The sequence below is a fragment of the Eretmochelys imbricata genome, chromosome 1 (genome assembly GCF_965152235.1).
Source record: "Eretmochelys imbricata isolate rEreImb1 chromosome 1, rEreImb1.hap1, whole genome shotgun sequence".
In the NCBI taxonomy this organism is placed as follows: domain Eukaryota; kingdom Metazoa; phylum Chordata; order Testudines; family Cheloniidae; genus Eretmochelys; species Eretmochelys imbricata.
Genome location: NC_135572.1, coordinates 143,904,355 through 143,927,015, shown reverse-complemented (window position 1 = coordinate 143,927,015; position 22,661 = coordinate 143,904,355). Strand labels below are relative to the sequence as shown.

Below are 22,661 nucleotides of genomic sequence, written 5' to 3'. Positions count from 1 at the left end.
AAGTCCCAATTTTATTAATCTCTCCTCATAGAGTGGCCATTCCATACCCCTAATAATTTTTTTGCCCTTTTTTGAACCTTTTCTAATTCTAATATATCTTTTTTGAGATGGGGCGACCACATTTGCACGCAGTATTCAAGATGTGGGCATACCATGGGTTTATATAGAGGCAATATGACATTTTGTGTCTTATTATCTATCCCTTTCTTAATGATTCCCAACATTCTGTTCGCTTTTTTGACTGCTGCTGCACGTTGAGTGGATGTTTTCAGAGAACTATCCACAGTGACTCCAAGATCTCTTTCTTGAATAGTAACAGCTAATTTAGACCCCATCATTTTATATGTATAGTTGGGATTATATTTTCCAATGTGCATTACTTTCCATTTATCAACATTGAATTTCATTTGCCATTTTGTTGTCCAGTCACCCAGTTTTGAGATCCTCTTGTAACTCTTCGCAGCCTGCCTGGGACTTAACTATCTTGAGTAGTTTTGTATCATCTGCAAATTTTGCCACCTCACTGTTTACCCCTTTTTCCAGATCATTCGTGAATATGTTAAATAGGACTGGGCACAGTACAGACCCCTGGGGGATACCACTATTTACCTCTCTCCATTTTGAAAACTGACTATTTATTCGTACCCTTTGTTTCCTATCTTTTAACCAGTTACCAATCAACGAGAGGACCATCCCTCTTATCCCATGACAGCTTACTTTGCTTAAGAGCCTTTGGTGAGGGACCGTATCAAAGGCTTTCTGAAATTCTAAGTATACTATATCCACTGGATCCCCCTTGTCCACATGCTTGTGGACCCCCTCAAAGAATTCTAATAGATTGGTGAGGCATGATTTCCCTTTACAAAAAACATGTTGACTCTTCCCCAACAAATTATGTTCATCTACGTGTCTGACAATTTTGTTCTTTACTATAGTTTCAACCAAACAGTTTGCCCGGTACTGAAGTCAGGCTTACTGACCTGTAATTGCCAGGATCACCTCTGGAGCTCTTTTTAAAAATTAGCGTTACATTAGCTATCCTCCAGTCATTTGGTACAGAAGCTGGGTTACAGACCACAGTTAGTAGTTCTGCAATTTCACATTTGAGTTCCTTCAGAACTCTTGGGTGAATACCATCTGGTCCTGGTGACTTATTACTGTTTAGTTTATCAATTTGTTCCAAAACCTCCTCTAATGATACCTCAATCTGGGACAGTTCCTCAGGTTTGTCACCTAAAAAAAATGGCTCAGGTTTGGGAATCTCCCTCACATACTCAGCTGTGAAGACTGATGTAAAGAATTCATTTAGTTTCTCTGCAATGGCCTTATCGTCCTTGAGTGTTCCTTTAGCATCTCGATCGTCCAGTGGCTCCACTGGTTGTTTAGCAGGCTTCCTGCTTCTGGTGTACTTAAAAAATTTTTCCTATTACTTTTTGAGTCTTTGGCTAGCTGTACTTCAAATTCTTTTTTGTCCTTCCTAATTGTATTTTTACACCTCATTTGCCAGAGTTTATGCTCCTTTCTATTTTCCTCACTAGGATTTAACTTCCACATTTTAAAGGATGCCTCTGTGCCTCTCAGTACTTCTTTTACTTTGTTGTTTAGCCACAGTGGCTCTTTTTTGATTCTCTTACTGTGTTTTTTAATTTAGGGTGTACATTTAAATTGAGCCTCTATTATGGTGTCTTTAAAAAGTTTCCATGCAGCTTGCAGGGATTTCACTTTTGACGCTGTACCTTTTAATTTCTGTTTAACTAACCTTCTCATTTTTGTGTAGTTCCCCTTTCTGAAATTAAATGCTACAGTGTTGAGCTACCGTGGTGTTTTCCCCACCACAGGGATGTTAAATTTAATGATATTATGGTCACTATTACCAAGCAGTCCAGCTATACTCACCTCTTGGACCTGACCCTGTGCTCCACTTAGGACTAAATCAAGAACTGCCTCTCCTCTTGTGGGTTCCAGGACTAGCTGCTCCAAGAAGCAGTTATTTAACCGAGAGCTGTGCAAAATGTTCACAGTGAAAACAAGATTGTTGCAAAAATTCCCATATTTAGCTCAATGGCTGAGACAGCACTTGTCAGAGCCATATAAGATTCCAATCTTTGCAGCTCTTCCTGTCCTCCCTGTGCCTAAAACCTCATTCGTATATGGTGAGAGTAGAATCTTGCCCTTTTGGGACCAGGTGGAGAGGCTCCTGTTGTACTTCTGACTAGTGCTGAAGCTCACTGAATAGCATATCTCAGAAGCCTGTTTGTTTCAACGACTTAATTTGATTTCTGCTTTGTTTTAATAAGCATTGATGAATCCTAATTGTGGTACAGAAGCCTGTCCACAACATAAAAGCCACCACAATCAAGACTTAGTGAGGCAAAGAATTCAATAAATACAGAAACTGAAGCTACCTTTTCTGCACTACAGATTGTTCACTGTTGGAGGGGTTGAGGCAGACACAAGGTAAATAATTAAGAGAAGGGTTTGTCAATAAGCTATTAAAAATAGTACAAAATTAACTGAATACTTTGTTTTGCAAATATATTGCCTGAATTATCAGTAAAAACAATGAGGAATCCTTGTGGCACCTTAGAAGGCAACTCCCATCTTTTCATGTGCTGTATTTTTATACCTGCCTACTGTATTTTCCACTCCATGCATCTGATGAAGTGAGCTGTAGCCCATGAAAGCTTATGCCCAAATAAATTTGTTAGTCTCTAAGGTGCCACAAGGATTCCTCATTGTTTTTTCTGATCCAGACTAACACGGCTACCCCTCTGAAACCTGAATTATCAGTCTGGCTGTATGTAACTGGGCAAATCATCTAAAAACATTCAGTGAATAACTGGACAAATATTGTGAAATGTTATGAATAAATTATTTGAGAAATATTATTTGACCAGCTGTAGTTGATCACAGTGGTGGCATAGTGGCATCTGTGTAAGGTCAGGATTTGTATCAGGAATAAGTATTTTTTTTCGGTCAACTTTTTGCTTGTAGTCATGAGATCATGGATTCATAGATTCCAAGGCCAGAAGGGACCACTGTGATCATCTAGTCTGACCTCCTGTATATGACGGGCCACAGAACTTCCCCAAAATAATTCTTAGGGTAGATCTTTTAGAAAAATATCCAATCTTGATTTAAAAACTGTCAGTGATGGAGAATATACCATGACCCATGGTAAATTGTTCCAATGGTTAATTCCCTCACTTTTAAAAAATTGCACCTTATTTCCAGTCTGAATTTCTCTAGCTTCAATTTCCAGTCATTGGATCATGTTACACCTTTCTCTCCTAGACTGAAGAGCCCATTATTAAATATTTGCTCTCCATGTAGCTACTTAGAGACTGTAATCAAGTCACCCCTTAGCCTTCTTTCTCTTTGTTAAACTAAATTGATTGAGCTCTATCACTGTAAGGCATGTTTTCTAATCCTTGAATCATTCTCGTGGCTCTCCAAAACCCTCTCTAATTTCCCAACATCTTTCTTGAATTGTGGGTACCAGAACTAGACACAGTATTCCACCAGTGCCAAATACAGAGGTAAAATAACTTCTCTGCTCCTATTTGAGATTCCCCTGTTTATGCATCCCAGGATCGCACTCACTCTTTAGGCCACTGTGTTACTCTGGGAGCCCATGTTCAGCTAAGAAAACATGGGTAAGTAGTAGCTACCACACTAAACCACAGATCAGAAATCTATATTCTCTGAAGGTTAGTAAATCTAGGGTCTGATCTAGTCCTTGCTGAAGTTAACTGAGAGTATCTCCACTGACTACAATCAATGTTAGATTGAACCTCTAGCCTTCAGTTACCTAAAGGGAGACTTTATATTTTAAATGTATATATGTGAAATATTTGTTGAAATCTGTTCAGAATCATTCTATGCCCTGCTTCACTTTGCTGTCAGAAGAAAAAAAATTGTGTTTCCAATTGTCCCCTTGATTAAACCAGTTCTCATTAAAAAATGTATATCTGTCCTTCATGTCCATGTCTGATATTTAGGAGTTTATATTAATCCATGCAAAGCATATGGAGGATTCAAGTGAAATGGGCTATTAGGTTCTGACAGTTATTTAGAGTTTAATTACTTGCTAGAAACTCACTCCTAAAAAAAGAGTAATACACTTGAATTAAAAAATAATGTTGGTCTATAGTGTTTGGCAATCAGAGGAGATCCGGAGTAAAACTGTATTAGCTCACCCACCTTATCTCTCAAATATCCTGTGACCAACGTGGCTAGAACAACACTGCATGCAAATTTACCATAGTTAACTTTTCGCCCCTTCTACCCCCCCCAAGAAGTGCATATTGCAGCATATTCATTGCCAATGAATTAAAAATGTGAAAGGTTGTCTTCAAGCAGAGTGAGATTTGATCCCTTAATCTAGCTAACATTTCATATTTCAAAGTCACTCCATGCAAAATACTTTCATTTCTATGGATGGACTTTTAGATTTAATTTTTGCAGTGAATATTCTCTTTATAACACACACAGAAAAACAGGATATTTTGCATAATCTCCTTAGTTTGATCAAGGCGTTTTTACATTACATAAAGTCAAATATATGAAAACAGGGCAGATGGCTAGCCTCCCTGTGACTGAAAATTCCTGCAAGATATTTCTTTTTGATCATGTTACATTTTATTTTAATTTTTTGGATGTGATTTGAAAATCAGAATTACATGCTGCCTCTGATGTGACATTTGAGGGTCTGCTTTCTGTTTTTCACTACGTATATTCTGTACCTAAATGGCTGCTTTATAAAATGTAACATCCTTTCAATTAAACATGTCAGGAGCACAAGTATATTATATGAACATCATAGTAGGCCTAGTTTTGAATATAAAACAATCCTACTGAAACATGTAACATCACTACATGATGTGACTTAATAATTGGAGATTCACTTGTGCTGAAAATGTGTAGTACTGCACACTGATTTTCAGCTGGGAAAACTATCAAATCAATGCATGAGGTATTCTTCACAAATTAATAATGTTGCGAACAAGGACACATCAGACACCTGCAGTGTACAAAGTGTTTACCATTCATGGACTAAATGCAAAAGCAAACAGAATGAGCTTTCCAGCTATCTTTTTTATGTCCACTAGTGAAGTCCTCTGCCTGCTCTGATTTAGTGCCAAGTTTCCTCAAAATGTGCCTAATCAAAAGACACTTGAAGTCAATAAAAGTCTTTCCACTGACTTCAGATCAGGTACAATCTGACTCTCCTAGTCTTGATACCCAAAAAATTATGGTGGGTGAGTGAAGTATAAAAATAGAGACAGACAGAAATCTCTGTTTTAACGCCACCAGCCACCAGGTCTGCACAGGACAATCTTCATTGTCTGTCAATACTTTAATCATTTGCAGGGCTTGATGCTGAATGGTGTGAGCTGGCCTGGTCAGCAAGAGACAGTGCATATTGCTACTTAAACTGCCTTGGCAAATTCACTTTTTTCAAGTGAAATGCCACAAAAAACTGCCTACTACTGCATTTATTCCCTAAACAGACTGATTAAAACATAAGCCCATGATAAAACAACAGTGTGTACTCAAGGGGATACAGTTATTGTTCTGTAAATGAAAAGTGCCCCTTTTATTTACCAAGGCAGCTGATATTTTAATTTCACAAAAGGGTCCTGTGCAAAGGTTTCCTTATAAAGCTGAGTACCAAAAAACATAATCAAATTTCCACAGAGAAGCTGCTGTTGGTTCCCCTCTCTTGCATAATATACTTCACTAGCACAAACTTGTCTCTATCTGCCACATGAGCAGAGTGTCATACCAAATGGTGCTACAGAACAACCGAGTCCCTGTGGAGCCTTTTTTTTTAATGTCCATAAGCATTATTATTGCAAATACCAGATGAATTCATGATGAGGAGGAGTACACTGCAGTGTCACAGTGAATGGGTACTGGGATTCATGCAGTGATACTTGGCTTCTTTTCTGCTGCCTATGAAATATGTCAAAGAACCAGAAACCCCCACCAAAAAATAGAATGAGATAATTACCTAACATGATGAAGGGAATTCCCAGGAAGGTGGAATTGTATTTCCCACCAGTCAGATTGATGATTCCAGCTGCAGTCAGTGTGGCTAAGCTCACCGTTAACAATCCTAAAAGGCCAAGCCAAGGTTTGCTGCGGACACAATCCTGCATGGAACAGCAGAGTATGGCCAAAGTGACCACAAGGACCAGGCTTGTGGTCAGGTAACGTTCTGACACCCTGCTCGTCTTTTGGAAATCCTCCCTCAGCGAAGACGAAGTGAAGGGATACATTTTGACTTTCCTGTTGGATTTCTGGAAAAGTTCGACAGTGTCACGAAAGATGGATTCCCACTTTTCTGCTACCATGTCATTCAGAGAGTTGATCGCCTGCAAGTAGTAGGTGAGCTGGATGGCTTCTGCAGACTTCACCCGATCTTTGCTGTGCACGGTAACCCCGCCAAGCTGGTGCCCGTTATACACTTCCCTGCCATCCTTTAAGTGAGTGATTGGATATGTGATAACAAAATTAGTTCGATTAGAAGATCGAGCAGACTTTAGCTCCTCCAGTACATGCACTATGTCGTCCACTATGCAAGTCTTGTCATTATTCAGGATACATATATGGGCAAATGTGTAATTGAAACCAGGTCTTTGTACTTGGATCCTGGTCACAGCTGAGTGCAACTGTAAGGAGGAGAAAAATCACACACATTATTCATCAGTTAATTGTGCACCATAGCAGGCAGAAAGACAGCAGCTTTGTCATCTCAGTCCATTTCCTATTTACTCTAGGCAAAAAAAATTTCTAATTGCTACAATATTAATAGTAAGCACATTATAAAAATGCAAAACATGCATTAAAGTACTGATATTTTCCCCCAATTTCCTTTACTCATAACTCAATTATGTTTTGACTTCTATAAATGCTAGGTGCATCTGCTGTTCACCCTCTCCCAAAACAAAACAAAATATCATTCCAATAAACTAGAATGCTTCATTTCCAAGTGAAGCAAAAGACACAGCTACAGACCAGCTACATTATGGCAATGTAATAATAATCAGGATTGCTAAATGACCACTGCATCAGACAACTATCAGGAATGCAGTACAGAAAAGCAACATGACAGGTCATTTCAATGTGCCACTAGGGTGAGTGTAGAGACCCTGTTGACTGGTAGTGGGAGAGTTAACCCTCTCTCAGGACAAAGGAAAGATCACAGCTGCATGTCCTATGTGCCAGGATTGTCAGGATAGCAGGACCAAACTATCTGGCATTAATTAAATTGTAGTCCTATCCACCCAAACTACAGCAAAGAGTTGAGATGATGAGGGAGGCTAAAGTTAGACGTTAGAGCCTCCTGGAAGAACATATTAGCTGGCAAAACCTTTTATTTTAGGAGTTGCTGGTTGGGGCCTGCTACATTACAGTTGTATCCCAGCTCCTTTTCAGAGGTGCTTGTATTCTTCTGAAGCATACTGTTTAGGCTGAAATTTTCCATGGTTAATCTCTGACCAAAAGTGAATTGTTCTGGAAAATGTGAGCAAAAAAGGCTGTTATTTTTGAAAGAGGAAAAGAGTGGGAAAATTGCACTGTCCCCATGGGAAAAACAAAATAAAATCTTGTGACTTCTTTTGAATCAGCTTCCAGCTAAATCAGGTGGAGTTAGAAGGTTGAAATTTGGCAGGAGAATAGCCTTAAGTATAGTGAAGGCCCATTCAGTATTCTGGTGAAAAAATGTTTTAACTTGGCAGTGTTAGGAGTCTTTGCAAACTATATTGTTTATTTTGCATATGGTACCCGGATAAACTTATAGAGGCAGATCCTCAGGACGAGTTAAGTCCTCTTTGTGCTGCTGTAGTGGTGCAAAGGGTACTTAAACCTGCCGTAAGGAGGCAAGATTCCATGAAAAGCCACCCGTATGATAGCCACTCTTTACACAGGGTATGGGAGTGGCTTGGGCTAGAATGTCATGTACTCCGACCATCCTGGCTGATGGAGCAACCGCTTGAGGGCCATCATCAGCTGGTGCAAGTTAGAAAAGTGCTGAGGTTGCTCTAACTTGCACCAGGAGCTGGCTTGGTCTTTGGCAGCTCTCAAAATCAGGAAGGTAGGAAGGTGTCCTTCCCTTCCTCTCCTGGTGCACTGCTCTGGCTCACCTGGGGATCTAGCTCAAAGTGCTACACTCCATAGGCCCCTGAATTACTCTGAAATGATCAAGACTGCTGTGAAAATGCTTCAGGGAAACATGGAATCTGGTCAAAGGGACCCCTTGCCTTCTCAAAGTGTAGGGGAGTAAACATGGGGCTGGGAGCCAGAATATCCCAAATTCAATTTCCATCCCTTTATCTGACTGGTTTTAATAATTCAATGTACTTCCCAATCCCTTTTTTGTGAAGGCTCACAACACTCCTTGCAGAAGGCCAACAATATCTTTGACATTTTTCAGATGGGTTAACTGAGGCACAAAGCTGACTTAACTTGCCCAGGATCACTTGGTGTGTGGCAGAGCTGTGAACAGAATCAGATTATAGACTCATGTCTCATTCACTTGAGCACAGTTCCTCTTAGAAAAAAAGGATCCAGTCTAAGTGCTTGTGTGTGTATAGCCTATAAAAGCTGTCTACTCATGTTTGCTTGACCACATTTGCCGTTTTTGAGATCTATAGATGGAAAAGCCCTCTGTAGGTGCAAAGTGTTCTCATTAGGTCAACTTTAAAGACAGGAAAACTGACATATGGAAAAGCTCAATGACTTGCTTGTAAAGTGCAGGGGTTTGCCAGTAAATCAAAAGATCTTGGTTCTCCTGATTCTTTGGTGTCAGGAAAGTCTCTTGTTTCCTCATCTGTAAAGCAGGGATATTAACACACATTTACTGATGAGTTGGGAGATTGAATTAGAAATGTCTCTAATTTTTTTTAAATGATGAGTAATTATAATCTGACCTGCTGCCTGGCAGGACAGAGAGCACTGTCCTAGGGAAGAAAAAAATCCTTTCCTCTTTATATTACATTTGCTGCCATCCACAGAATCCCGGGGGATTCTCAGTTTATACAGACAGTGAAGGGACTGAATTCAAGCAATATTTAGCACACATGTTTTCTGTAGAAGAAAACTGTGATTGAAAAAGAAAATGAGAGAAGGTACCCACAATAACAATGGAGCTTGCAGGCTCTGTTGGTGGAGATGGATTAGCTGTCTAAACACAGTGGGTTCAGTGTAGCCAGAATTTCACCATATTTGTAGAAAAACGTGCATACCATGTATTATTTATTTTACCAGTGAGTCGATTATCTTGTAATTATCTTACATAGTCCACTATTGGGATAAATCTAGTTGAAATTGTCTCCAATTCTTATGATATAAACAATATGTGTAAGAAGAAACAAAATTCCTGCCCGTTGAACTTGTTTGTCTTGCAATTATGTGGCTTGTTTCACTTGTATTTGAGTAGCTTTTATTTTCTGTAAAATTATAGCGCAATACTGACAACGTGAAGCTAGGTTGGGAAAAGGAAATGAAACAACAAACCTCTCCAGAGGATTGGAAGGATATAATGTTAACCAGAGTATGCAGGCTAAGTTCTCCCTCATGGAGAGATTACAAATAGGAATTTGTGATTAAAGATTTTTGCACAACAGTCCTGCAAAACAAAATAGAAGACTTCACTGGAAAATGCTGGAGGTAATGGGTCATCTTCCTGTCTTCTGAGACTGTCCCAAGCTGAAAGGCTTCTGTTCTGTTTGAAAACTAATGCAACAGTTATTTCAGAATATATCCTTCAACTTCATGGTGTTAGGGAAGTGTCCTGAAATCAAATGTAGATATCTGTTTAGAGTTTTTGTGGTAGCAGCCAATAAATATATTTCATCGACTATATTTGTAAAAACAAATGCCATTTATAGAAGTGTAGCTGACAAGAATAAAATACTTTTTAAAATGGAATTATTTGCTGCCTGAATTAGATTAGCAACTGATCTCTTTGAGGAAGGATGCACAGAGTAGGATGCTGCAATTTAACCCCCCCAAACAATGATATAACTTTTAAAAATAATATATATTATTTTAAAATCTATATTAAAATAATATATATTATATATAATTTAAAATATATATTATTTACTCTACTTACCTATTTTGCCTCAACTCTCTTGTATTTCCTTTTCTTGTGTGTCCGAAACCTTTTCTTATTTAGGTTAGAAAATAATTTGTATTGCCAACAATTCTGTTTATCTTTACTAAAAAGCTAGTAGCTAAACATGGTATTTGAAATACTCATTCTCCCTGGAGGCCATCATTTCTGATTCAGAGACCAGATCATATCATGTAGTGTGGTCTTTTTTCTGCGTACTGGCAGAGCAAATGGGCTATAATACTGGCTTAGCCAGACAGACGGGATATCTTCTAGCCTAGGAGAAGGCTCAAGTAACCTGGAGATGGCTATTGGGCTTCCCCACTCTGCCAGCATAGGGAACATTCCAGGGATGCATCAGGGAAGGAAGGGGAGCAACCAGAATGCACTGTGCTCTGCCAATCCCTGGATAGTATAACGGCCCTTGAAGGTTATTACAAGATGGTGCAATTTAGAGCAGTGCTGAGGCTGCTCTAAATTGTGCCGAGAGCCAAATTGACCCCTGGCCAAGAATCAGAGATGGGTGGAAAAGTGGTGTAAAACCACCTTTCCCTTCATATCCTCCCCACCCTCTACATGCACTGAGCACTGTTTCAGCCATAAAGAAGGTTGACTCACACCTTCATCCTGGAAGCAGATACATTCAGTACCCTCCAGTTTACTATGTGCTGTTTTCAGACCAGATCTTAGAAACTAAACCACTCTTGCTTGTGTGTGAATACTAAGGAACACTCGGGAAGAATTTGGTTTGGTGCAACAGCATCATAGAATATCTACCTCTCCACGTTGATCCATCAGCCTGTGTGTCAGTTGGCTACTTCCCTCTTTCCCAGAGACAGCTGTAGTTCCATGGCTCTCCTTATATGAAGGCATTTTAGGAACTTGATTGTTAGATTGGCATTGAATTTTTCATTTAGAGCAGAAATCCAAACTCTTTGTTTTGTAGGATACAGAATATGTAAAATGCTTTGTGCTGAAAGGTGCTATGAAGTTAAATGATTACACTATATACAACTTCATTTGAACAAGGTATATTATGACATCCCTTCGGGAAAGTGTTTAGTTTAGTGAATAGTTGTGACTACTGTTTAATTGGGACAGCATGAGGATACATTTAGACATTGCAAAGTAGTTTAATGGTGAGTAATAAGGATTTAAAAAGATGTGACATTCGAAGCTTGGAGTAAGGACGGGTCAGACAGTCTTATTTATTCCTAATCAGTTTTCCCATTCCTCATAGTCTTATACCTAGAAAGGGAGAATTGAAGTAATATGAATATAATCTGCACAAATATTTTTTATCCGAGATCCTCAAAGGGCAAGTGGTGCTGGTTCATCATGGCGTACAGGTTTCTCAGTTCACTAACGGTGTAACTTTAGAACCCAGCATATCGCTGGTGCAGCAAAGCACTGCACATGAGAATTCTGTAGTATCACTTCAGGCATGATAGCATGCTGGTTTTGCTCTTGTACCTGAAAGTGCATCTGTCATGAATTAAATAATAATTGACACCCTTCAAGTTTTCTTGCTTAGAGGGGCATTGTCAACTAAAATTCACATTCCCAGTCCCCCCACGTTTCTGCTTCCCAAGACCTATAGGAGGTCAAAGGGAAATAGAATGTAAGGCTGCTATAACTTACATTAGGGCAGGGGTGGGGTTGGGTTGGGCAGGGCACGAATTCATAGATTCCAAGGCCAGAAGGGACCACTGTGATCATCTAGATCCATGCATAGCTCCAAATATGGGAAATGCAAAGGTAGTTTAAAGTAACGTTTGGCTCCCAGTCCCCCCATATCTGCCTCAAGTGCAGGAATGGAGAAACTGAGAATAAGGACCTTTCTCTACAGTCAGTTTCACTGTTCTGATGATGGTGAAGTCCTTCTCCAGGAACTGCTAGAGGGCATTAACCAGTAGCATCAGTAACAGCAACTCTGGAACTGAAAGCAAAGAGGCAGCAGTCAGGGGCATGCTCAGGACAAAGGAGACAGTTTGTTTTTGCCCTTATGCCCATTCAGAATGCCCTTTTAAACTCAGAAAGGGGAAAAATCCTCCTCCCCTTTTAAAAAAGGAACTTTCTGATTTAGAAGTCTGCACATACTATGTAAATGGGGCTCTATCAAAAGACATATTATAAAAATTCAAGTTAGCAATGTCCCTTTAAAGTAAACAAATTATATTCCAGATGAAAGGGTTGAAACTGCTGATTCATTTGCAAACTGATGCATTCCAAGAAATCCTGTAAAACCATGCTATACAACATGGTACTGTGATCAAAGCCATGGCTGAACAGCACAGAGAAAGCAGCTGAAGAACCACATATAGTCCCATGTCTGTTACAGGTTTTAAGGCTCTGTGGTTAATGGTATAAATTTACTTCCAGGCAAATGAGTTACCAAAAATCAACTGGAATCTTATGGCCTAATTCAACTCCCATTAAAGAGACTCTGACTTTAATGGAGTCAGATTATTAAAACTAAGCATGTGTAAAACTAGCCAGACATAATTTGGATAGTGGTAATGCGTGAACTGTGCTTTACCTGATTCACACAATGTTTGCAGCTTGCTGTGTGGGTTTCAAAAATGTACTTGTTTTTGGTTTTGTTTTCAAATGATGTGGTATAATATTTTATGGGTGACAATACATAGCGTCACACTGGATTATGCTGTGTCACTTGACCTATCGTAGAGAAATAGCTAGCTAAATAAAATTAGTTAGATGGAAATATTTTCCTCCTAAAATGAGTAATTTGACAAAAATAGGGACATATGTTGTTATGAGAGTCTGAGCTTTGTGATGCCATATCATAAATATACTTTTTACTGTAATTTGTTTAGTCTCTAAATTGCAGGATCAATGGGCATCTGATGGTCAGTATTGGAGATGACCTTACATGTTGCCAACTCTTGCAATTGTATTGTGATTCTCACAGTATTTGGTGTTTCTCTTAAAGCCCCAGCTCCTGAAGTCATGTAGGTTATTTGATCATCTCAACTTTCATTAAAAGAAACAAAACCAAAAAACGTATACCTTCCTGGCTATCGAGCAAAGCTTAAAACCCAGAAGGCAAACAAAGAACTCCAAATGTATTATTGTTTACAATCTCATGATTTTCTGAATGCTTGCGGCTGGCAATGCTACTTAAGCCTATGGTTTCATTTTAAGTTAAAGTTGCCTTTGTCTAGTTTATTTTGTTGGTAATTTTTACGGGTAACTTGTGCCAATGGAAAGGAAAAAGAGGAAAAAACCTCTATTGAACTACTGTAAAGTTCTTCTGTTTTTCTATGATCTCCATCTATTTTTGCATAGTGCTTTTTGATTGAATATTTTCAGAAAATTGTCCCAGTAAAGAGGAATGCATCCATCTGAATTAAGTGAGAGAACAGATTTACACAGCTCTCTTAATTTACAGGGGGAAATACCTTGCATATTGTACAAATGTGGACAGAAATGAGCCCTCAATCTTTAGCAATGTTTTAAATAAGGGTTCTTCATTATAAAAACATGAACACATGAAGGATGAAGGGGAAAGATGTGTAACTGTGCCATAAACATTTCATAATGGGCCAGATTCTACTCTCAGCCTCACTTTTGTGTGTCTAGAGTAACAGTGTACACCAATGCGATGGAAAGCACTGTCTTGCACAAGAAGTTCCAGTATGCGTTTGTAACCTGCATACAAAGCAGATGGATGAAACCAACAGACCATAACAGTTCATAAGTAAATATTAAAGACTAACGACAATTCACCTGTAACTTGAGAACATGCAATAAACAAACAGTATGGGATACTGGATTTTATATATATGTGTGTGTGTATATATATATATATATGTTCACCCAGACTGTAAAGTCTGAACGAGACATTACAATTAATTAAATAAGTCATGTTTTCACCAGCACTATTTGTAATCTGCACAAAACATGAGGGGAACAGAACTACTAAACAATTTTCAATGTAATTAAAATCCTTCAGTGATTTTCAAAATACAGAAAGTTACTTAAGTTACTATATTATTTGCATTAACAATTGAGTATTACAGGAATGTGTGCTTTTCCAGTATACATATTTCCATCCATTTTCCTAGTGGCTCCAAATCCAAGGTTTCAGAGTAACAGCCGTGTTAGTCTGTATTCGCAAAAAGAAAAGGAGTACTTGTGGCACCTTACAGACTAACCAATTTATTTGAGCATGAGCTTTCGTGAGCTACAGCTCACTTCATCGGATGCATCTGATGAAGTGAGCTGTAGCTCACGAAAGCTCATGCTCAAATAAATTGGTTAGTCTCTAAGGTGCCACAAGTACTCCTTTTCTTTTTCCAAATCCAAGGAGACTGTATGAATAATTTTCTTTTCTAATCTAGGGAAAAAAGCTTTTGTACCCAATATGATCTTCATTTCAACCAATGTCATGACAATTCAGTCTGAATGTGTGCTACATTGAGCTGAACACGATTCATTTGGCTACCCTGTTTCAGATGCTGTTGCTCCAACAGGCACATGGTGCACAGCCAAGGTAGATCCCTGTTTGGAGCATCTGAAAGAAGAACATTTGTGCTACAGCTAAGATAAAATGCTGCAGTTTTAACACTCAGATGGGAAGATTTAGGTCACCCCCCAATTTTTGTTCTAATTCTTGAGTCATTATTAAGGTAGGCTGGCAACTTGGTACGTGTCTTTATAGAGGGCAAATGTCCCAAATAAAACTCTCTTTCTGTTTGGGAAAGGAGTCTGTCACAAGCTGTAAAGTCATCAATGATCATTTTAGTTCAAACTTTGGTCCGTGTCATCTCCTCCACTGGAAGAGGAGCATTACTCAAAGTTCTGTGCCTTTGAAGCCACTCAGTTCCTGAGGCATCATGCTGTTGAGGTTGTGCCATGATCTTTGCCATCCCAGGGAAGGGATAGTGGCTGCTGTTGAAAATCATCAAAGGGCCAAAGGAGAAGTGCAGAGGGGACCTCTTTAAGGCAAAGAGTAGCTGGAGGAGCTATTGTTAAATGGTGGCAGAAGGGGATACTGGGGACACACATGTGTGGGAGTAAATTAGAGGTCTTTGTGAATTAAAGGCAGCAGGGAACTTTATGGGTCCTGGTACAGACAGATCTGCTCCTGACAGCCTGTATCATCTCACACACAGAAGTCACTGTAACTTAATGCTGACATTGATGTTTCTGCACTTGTATTTCCTTGCTGTTCTTGCACCATGTTCCTATGTATTTTTCTTTCTCACCTGGCTGTGCCCAGATCTTAACTGCATATCTTAATTCCACTTGGTTTTTGCATAAGGCACATTTTAGCTTCATGACATTGTGCTGTTAGGACAAATGTCTTGCACTTCCACTGCTTTCATACACTTTCCTCTTACATGAGGATTCTTTCCTTCTTTCTGCAGCCTTTTCCTAAAGGCATGATTTGGCCCTTTATTTTCAGCTCACTTCACAGTTTGGCCACGGTTAGAACTGTTTTTCAACTTTTGAGCAAAATAGTTAAAATCTGCTATATACATACCTATGCAGTGTCACGTAGCTATATTTCTTGTACATTTGTATGTGTGTTTGTATTAGTAAAACTAACTATAGCTAAGAGGTGGCCAAGATGTCAAAAATGGGTACCTAAAATTACGCTCCAAAATCTTAGGTGTCCTTATTTTCAGAAGTGCTGAGCAGCCAGCAGCCCCCATTGACTTTTGAAAATGATTTTCTATACTTGCAGCATATCTATAAGATAATGATTATAGATAACGCAAACATTGGAGCGTAACTGAATTATTTTCCCCATGAGTTTCACCATCTGTAGAAACTATCCATCCGGAATATGAATGAGGAAATCATAGAAAATATTATCTACCATATGCAGATGTGATATTTACTGACATATGAAATAATTAAATAACAACCTATTAAAGAAACAACAACCAAATAACAAGGGGGAGTACAATGGTACAAAACCCCTACAATTAACCTGTTTATTAATAAGTAGGAGCTATGAATTTCAGAAATAAATATTTTATCCTAATTTTTACCTCCACATATATCTAGGTATTTACTTAAATATCTATCTCTCACTATGGCAGGCTATGTGAAAGAAGGGGTAAATAAACATTGCTGCTGAAAATGTGAGGTTAGTGTAGTTCTCAAAAACTTAACATCTCTATATCTGTATATACACAACTGTGAATATAAAAATCCTTTTTTGCTCTCAGGCATATCACTCTTTTACCTTAACTTTAAGACACTTTAAATTTAACAAAAATATTCTTATAGTGTTTCTTATCAATATAATAACAGAGGTAGAGTAGAAAAAAAGATTAATTTAAAATTAATGTGCAATACAGTGGGCTCACTGTGACTAGGGCTGAGCAAAGAGGCTCAAACAAAAGACCCAGATATTGACATCAAACTCCAGCTGAATCTAAATCAAACTTTTTTTTTTAAAGTGCCTGACTAGTGTTTTTTGCAGATTTTGTGTGCCTTTAATTTTCCTGGTTTCCTCTGAAAGTGGAAATACCATACTAAAATAGAAGAAGCCCTTGCAGTATTGTCAGCTTCATTTCTAGATGAAAGAGAATGGGAGAAGTTTTGCATAAGATCTCTGAACGTTTTTGGATGATGACCTGGACCAAATATCCAAATATTTTTTTCTTCTTGCAGGTCTGTGTTGAGGTGCAGATGTGAAAACAATATATTTGGTTATATTTTTATTACATTTCTCTCTCCTCTCTACAAAATAGTGAATTTTGGACAGAAAAGGGGTCTGGATTGACAATGCAGGATGTCAGTGCCCTGTATTTAACTATTGAACAGGCACAGCATAGGCAATGGAATTATAAAATTCCTGTGCTGCCCTACTACCTTTATCTCTCTATCTCAATGTGATGTGAGAGGGATTAGACATTTCATGAATGTCACAGGCCCATAAAGCTATTTTGTTGCTACTTTGTAATTTCTGTGCTAGTTCGGGGAGGCAACAAGCAGTGTGTTTAGAACTGGTTTGTGGTGGGAGTTAGGAGAACAGTGGATGGAGGCTTCCTCTTAAATAGGAAAAGGGTAATCAGCATTGTGTCCAAGCCAGGCTGTTATACAGGGCAAGATGGCCTGATTCTCTAGAATGCACTAGTTATCATCACAAAACTGCTAGGACATGTGTAGTAGCTTCTATACTCATCAGTACTTGGCTCTGAGGCGTGAGCACCTACACCACACTAACACTCAGTATGCCCACTGGGGGGAGAGGGCTGGGTCTCTAGGTTTGGCAGCATTGTCTGAACTGGTCCAGTGATAGGGTGATTCAGACTCCATTCTATTCTCCATTTCATACCTCACTTCCCAGACTGCCAACAAGGTGTCCTTCAGCGCCTGTTGTGAAGATAGTTTCTCCCTCCCCGCTTCCCTGTGGACATCTGTCCATTGGGAACTGGACACAGACCACCAAACCATTTTAGATAGGGCACCAAAAAGCTGTTAGATGGTAAGTATTAGTGCTATCAACCTTATTCTGATTCCAACCAGACTAAATGTTTCATATCATTACCAGGGTGACTGTGTGGGAGCACACATTCTTCTGCTAAAAGCAGGGGGAGAGCTCTCCTTCTTCTCCTTCTGTGAGTGGGGGAACGCTAGCACTCCAAAGCTCTCCCCTTTCTCCTTGGCTGGTGAGGTGAAGGAGAAAGCAGGTAGGGGAATCTGGAGGAGATGCAGCAAAAGCAGCTGGTGCCTGGCTGGGGAGTTTCTGTGACTCCCAGTGCTTCAGCTAGTAGCTGGAACAGCAGCAACTGATGTGAGAAGACAGGGTGTCCCATCCTGAAGTCTCCCATCTGCCTCTTCTAAAGCAGTGGTTCTCAAACTTTCCAGAGTACTGTAACACTTTCAGGAGTCTGATGTGTTTTGCGGTACCCAAGTTTCATCTCACTTAAAAACTACTTGCTTACAAAATTAGACATAAAAATACAAAAGTGTCACAGCACACTATTACTGAAAAATTGCTTACTTTCTCATTTTGTCTGTATGAAAATTCTAGTTTGTGCTGACTTTACTATGGTTTTTTTATGTAATCTGTTATAAAACCAGGAAAATATCTAAATAAGTTGATGAACCCCCTGGAAGACCTCTGTGTACCCCTAGAGGTATGCGTACACCTGCTTGAGAACCACTGCTCTAAAGCTTGTTGTCCCTAGGCCAACTTCACCTCCACTACAGAAGAAAAGACAAACAATGCACAATGATTTGTTCAAATTCTCTCTTTGAAATGTCTTAACCTTTTAAAATGCAGGATATTATTAAACACATTTTCTATCCTGATCATGTCTATGTGGCAGCGGTTATAAAACAGGTGGGGTAAGCACCTCGCCATCACCCACACTATATGTAGTCACAGTACTTTGTTTGGCTGGCTTTTGGACTGCATGGAAACATGAACTCCCCTCAGATTACATTTGTGCTCTTGTTCTTTTTGGTGCTCAGATATAGTGGTGACAGGTACAGCATAAAAACCTACATCTAGTTCTCATTCTCTTTCACTTGCTGCGCCCTGTCACCACAAGACGATGCAATGCCGCATGACCACATAAGAGCAAGAGCTGTGAGCTCCGCCTCCTATTTTGATCTGTTTAGACCCACTGCTCATAACCAATCTCCTGAGCCATCTACAGGCTGCTATCTGTGCCTGGGTCTGCCCACAAACAGACCAATAATTAGAACAAATGTATTTTGTATTTTCTGTAAAAATGTATTTTATATGCTTGATGATGTCAGATTAACAATAAGTAAATGGAGTCAAATGACAATAGCGTGGTTAATCATGATCTCAGTAAGTGAAAAATAATCATTTTGTGGGAACATTTCAGCTATAAAAAAAAGAGGCAGCATTTAAAACTGATAGAACTTTCTAAATTATAGCTTTCTCCCTGATATGATAAATCGAATGCAGAAGTTTGCTTGTGGAAAGATTCAAAGTAACATTTATTTGTGTGTCACTATTCTATTGATTAAACTACAGATTTCTAGAGATAGCACTACAGAGGAAAAATCCATTATAACTTTTAATCTGTGACTGAATGAATATGCACATCCTGGATGCAAATGCAGTTCAGAAAAACTGGAAAATGAAGGAATGAAAATTGTCCTCTCTGGAGTTTTCTTATTTACCACTGAAATGTTACTAGACTTACTGAGACTACATTCATTAAGTCTATTTGCTGATTGCTGTTTGTTGATATGTCAACAACAAAAAGGAAAAATATTAAATACTTGGGTGGATCAGTGCAATAGTACTATAGTTGAAATAAGAAAAATTAATCCACTGAAACTCATTTAGTTTAGTGAAAAGAGTGAAATCTCCCAGAACTCTGTCAGAATATATTTTTTTTACTTCCCTTCTCATTTTAGGAGAGACACTCTCTACTGTTCACATTAACATTATCTTTTGCGTGTTTTGATGGTTTGACATTCAGCAAAGAGAAAAGTGTTGACAGTCTTTATGCTTTCCACAGGGGAACGATGTTAACATGTACTCCTACAGTTTAATGCTAAAGTGTGTAGATTCTAAGAGCCACACCTTGAATATTTCCAAATGTTCCAGAGATTCTTCTTTCTTTCTGGAACTCGACCCTCTTGCAGCTCAATGTTTGCATCCATCCCACTTTCCCTCCCTGCCCCCCAAAACCTACTCAACTATTGCAGTCTAGACCAGATAATGATATTAAAGAAATTCATATTTCTGACACATTAGGCTAAATTGTATTATGAAATGTCACATTACATCAGATTACATATTCCATGCAACATAAATTATATGACAAGATGCAACCTGATGTAACTTGATCCTCTACATCACAAACTGTACAATGCCTCAAATTTACAACCAGGCTGTTTTTTCTATTAAAAAAAAAAAACCACAAAAAAGGCTTGTGAGAATGAGTGTAGGAGGAAATACTACCAGTTAAAAATGATCAATCTGGTATGTAATTTGGTTCCAAGAGAAATGGAGGTTTCAAGCTATTCTGTACCCGAAAGTCACAGGCAGTCCATACCTGGCAATCCATACAGAGCAACCCCCCTCTCCCCCAAGCAGTTTACAGATTTGTACTCAAACTTCAAAAACAGTTACTGAATTCAGAGTGAACTTAACTCACAGGCATGACTGTAAGAATAATAAAGAATGCTGGAAGAATTGTTTAACAAACTGCCCTGACCTCCTTATTCACCAAAATACACAGCGTTGTCTAGGTTATTTCATCCACAAATACGGGAGATTTCTGATTTTTAAAATAAGTAGTCATCCCAACTGTTGCTGGGATGTGACTTAGTAGCTGTGTTCACAAGACACACATTGTCTATGGAAGGTAGGGCATACCCCAAGAGGCATAAATGTGTATCTGGACAGTGTCTGTGTTATTATAACACACATTGGGAAGGTGGGGAAGGTTGGCTCAAAGAAGAGGCATGGGATGGAGAGAGAGATGAGGTGTGGAGGAGGCGAATAACTCGGAATACAGCAGAGGTTTACCTTTAAGATCAGATCAGTATGATGTTGGTCCAGCATGTTCGCCTTCCTGAAGGATGTGATGATGACCCTGCCGTACCTCCCAGGGGTCTGCAGGTCAGAGTAGAGCCGGTGTTTGGAGCGGTTCACCGGGAAAAGGCTGTTCACCAGGTTCCTCTCGATCTTGGCCAGGCTGTGTTTGGGGGCCAGGAGATACTCCACGCTCTCCTCGATCTGGTACCTGCTGAAGCTGGCGCCCAGCAAAATCGAGATCAGCACAGGTGCGGAGGCGAAGAACACCGGGTGACTGGCAATGAAGTGGCCGAGTCTGGAAAAAGACGTCCTCAGCCCCCTGTGCAAAACCTGCCGCAACATCCTAGTGCAGAGGGAGCTCAGGAGGGCGAGGTGCGATCTGAAGCTCTCCCGGAGCCGAGGCAAAATCATCGGGGGAGCCCAGGCAGACGGGAGCTGCCCCTCCGGCCTGAAATACACCCGGGCAAAAAAAAAAAAAAAAAATCCGGCCGAGCCGAGGCGCTCGGTGGGTGTGTGCGCTGGGGGGGCTGCTAAGGCTCGTTGCCTCCCGGAAGGCGGCTGTGCCCTAGAGGAGTTTCCCAGCGCCTCATTGTCTGACTTCCACCCGCCAGCCGGCCCCGGGGAGCAGGCACCCAAGGGCAGCGGGGCTGGGGCGGCGAAGGGAAGCACGGGCGAGCGCCAGAAGCCCCGAGCCCACCGCGGCTGTCGCCAGAGCACAGCCGAGTTTGTCGGGGAGGCGGGGGCTGGCCGCTGGTTGCCGCCTGGTCTCCAAGCCCGCGCAGGCAGCGAGGAGAGCGGAGCGCCCACTCCCCCTCATGGAGCGGCTAGGGGAGGCGTGCTCGCCACAACAACAACAACAACAACAACAACAATCCCCCTCATACACACACACGCACGCACACACACACACACAGACCCACACAGCACACGCCGGATCCTTTGCGGTGGGGGGCCGGGGGGGGGAGGAGGGGGGCTGCGGCTGCTCGGTTGTAGATCCCCCGTGTGAGCCGGGCTGGGCTGAATGGATTGCGGGCGGCCAGTCCCCCGCCCCCTGCCACACACTCCGCGCCGTCTGGCTTTAAAGCAGCGCGCCGGTCGGAGGGGAATCGCCGCTTGCGAGGGAATCACACCAGCGCCCCGTGGCACCGAGGGGCTGGAGGTGGCCGCGCGTGGAGCGCAGGGCCAGTTGCCTTCCTTGCTTTTCCAGCACAAGTTGCTCAGCAGGCGGCCCCCACCCCCCGCCCCCTTCTGCCTCCCCACCTGCCGCCGCCCAGAAAACGATTAGTCAGTCCTCAGGGCAGCCGGCGGCTCGCCGCGGTGCCTCCTCGCCCCATCTTCAGCCGCGGCTCCTAGTGTCCTGCCTGCCGGAGCTGGCCGCCGCGGGAGCGGGTGGGTTGCATTGCTGACCGCCTCCCGCAGCTGTCGGGCGGGGAACTTGGCTGGAAGAAGTCACAGCGGATCGGTTGCAAAGCAAAATGACTAAGAACGGAGTCGATCGAGGCAGAGGACTCTCGCCCCCCACCACACACACTTTGAAATAAGAGGACCTGATGATACCGCTTTATGTCAGCCCCATGACAGCGCCGCCGTGAGCCTCCAAGGGACAAGCTGCCAATCAGAAAATCACCAGGCGCTCAGGGAAGGAGGGAGCCAGGCATGTCACTGGTACATTCACGCTCCTCCGGAAAGTTTCCAGCCTCACCTCTCCAAAAATCCTCTTAGCAGCACGTTTTGGGGGCTGGGCCCCACGCCGGCGGCCGCGGGTCCCATTGTTCCCGGCACAGGATCAGCACAGAGATACAGTTTTGTGTATTTCATTGGGATCACGCGATCCTTTAGCTTGGCCAACACATGCAGCGGGGGAGTCGCTCGCTGGAGAAAGCAGGAGCCAGAAACGTCTAGGCGATTCCTCCACCCGCCCTGTCTGGCCGCGTGTGAGTGCGAGCGTGGGTCTCCCCCTGTCTGGCTCTGCCGCTCTCTCAGGATGCGGCTTGTGCGAGGGCTTTGCCGGTGGAACAGCAGAAT

General features: G+C 41.1%; 1 protein-coding gene across 2 annotated transcripts in view; it reads right to left on the bottom strand.

Annotated features, from left to right (window-relative positions):
• Positions 1-21,247, bottom strand: part of PTCHD1 (patched domain containing 1) — a 44,694-nt gene extending 23,447 nt beyond the window's left edge. The window contains exons 1-3 of one of the 2 annotated variants that reach the window (XM_077807196.1): positions 20,628-21,113; positions 6,651-6,677; positions 6,017-6,485 (exon numbers count right to left, since the gene is read on the bottom strand). In XM_077807196.1, the coding sequence (XP_077663322.1) occupies positions 6,017-6,485; positions 6,651-6,677; positions 20,628-21,047 (916 nt within the window). In that variant the 5' untranslated portion in view covers positions 21,048-21,113. Of the gene's footprint in view, positions 1-6,016; positions 6,678-20,627 lie in introns of both variants that reach the window. The other variant, XM_077807197.1, reaches the window with a different exon arrangement.
• Positions 21,248-22,661: the final 1,414 nt, after the last annotated feature.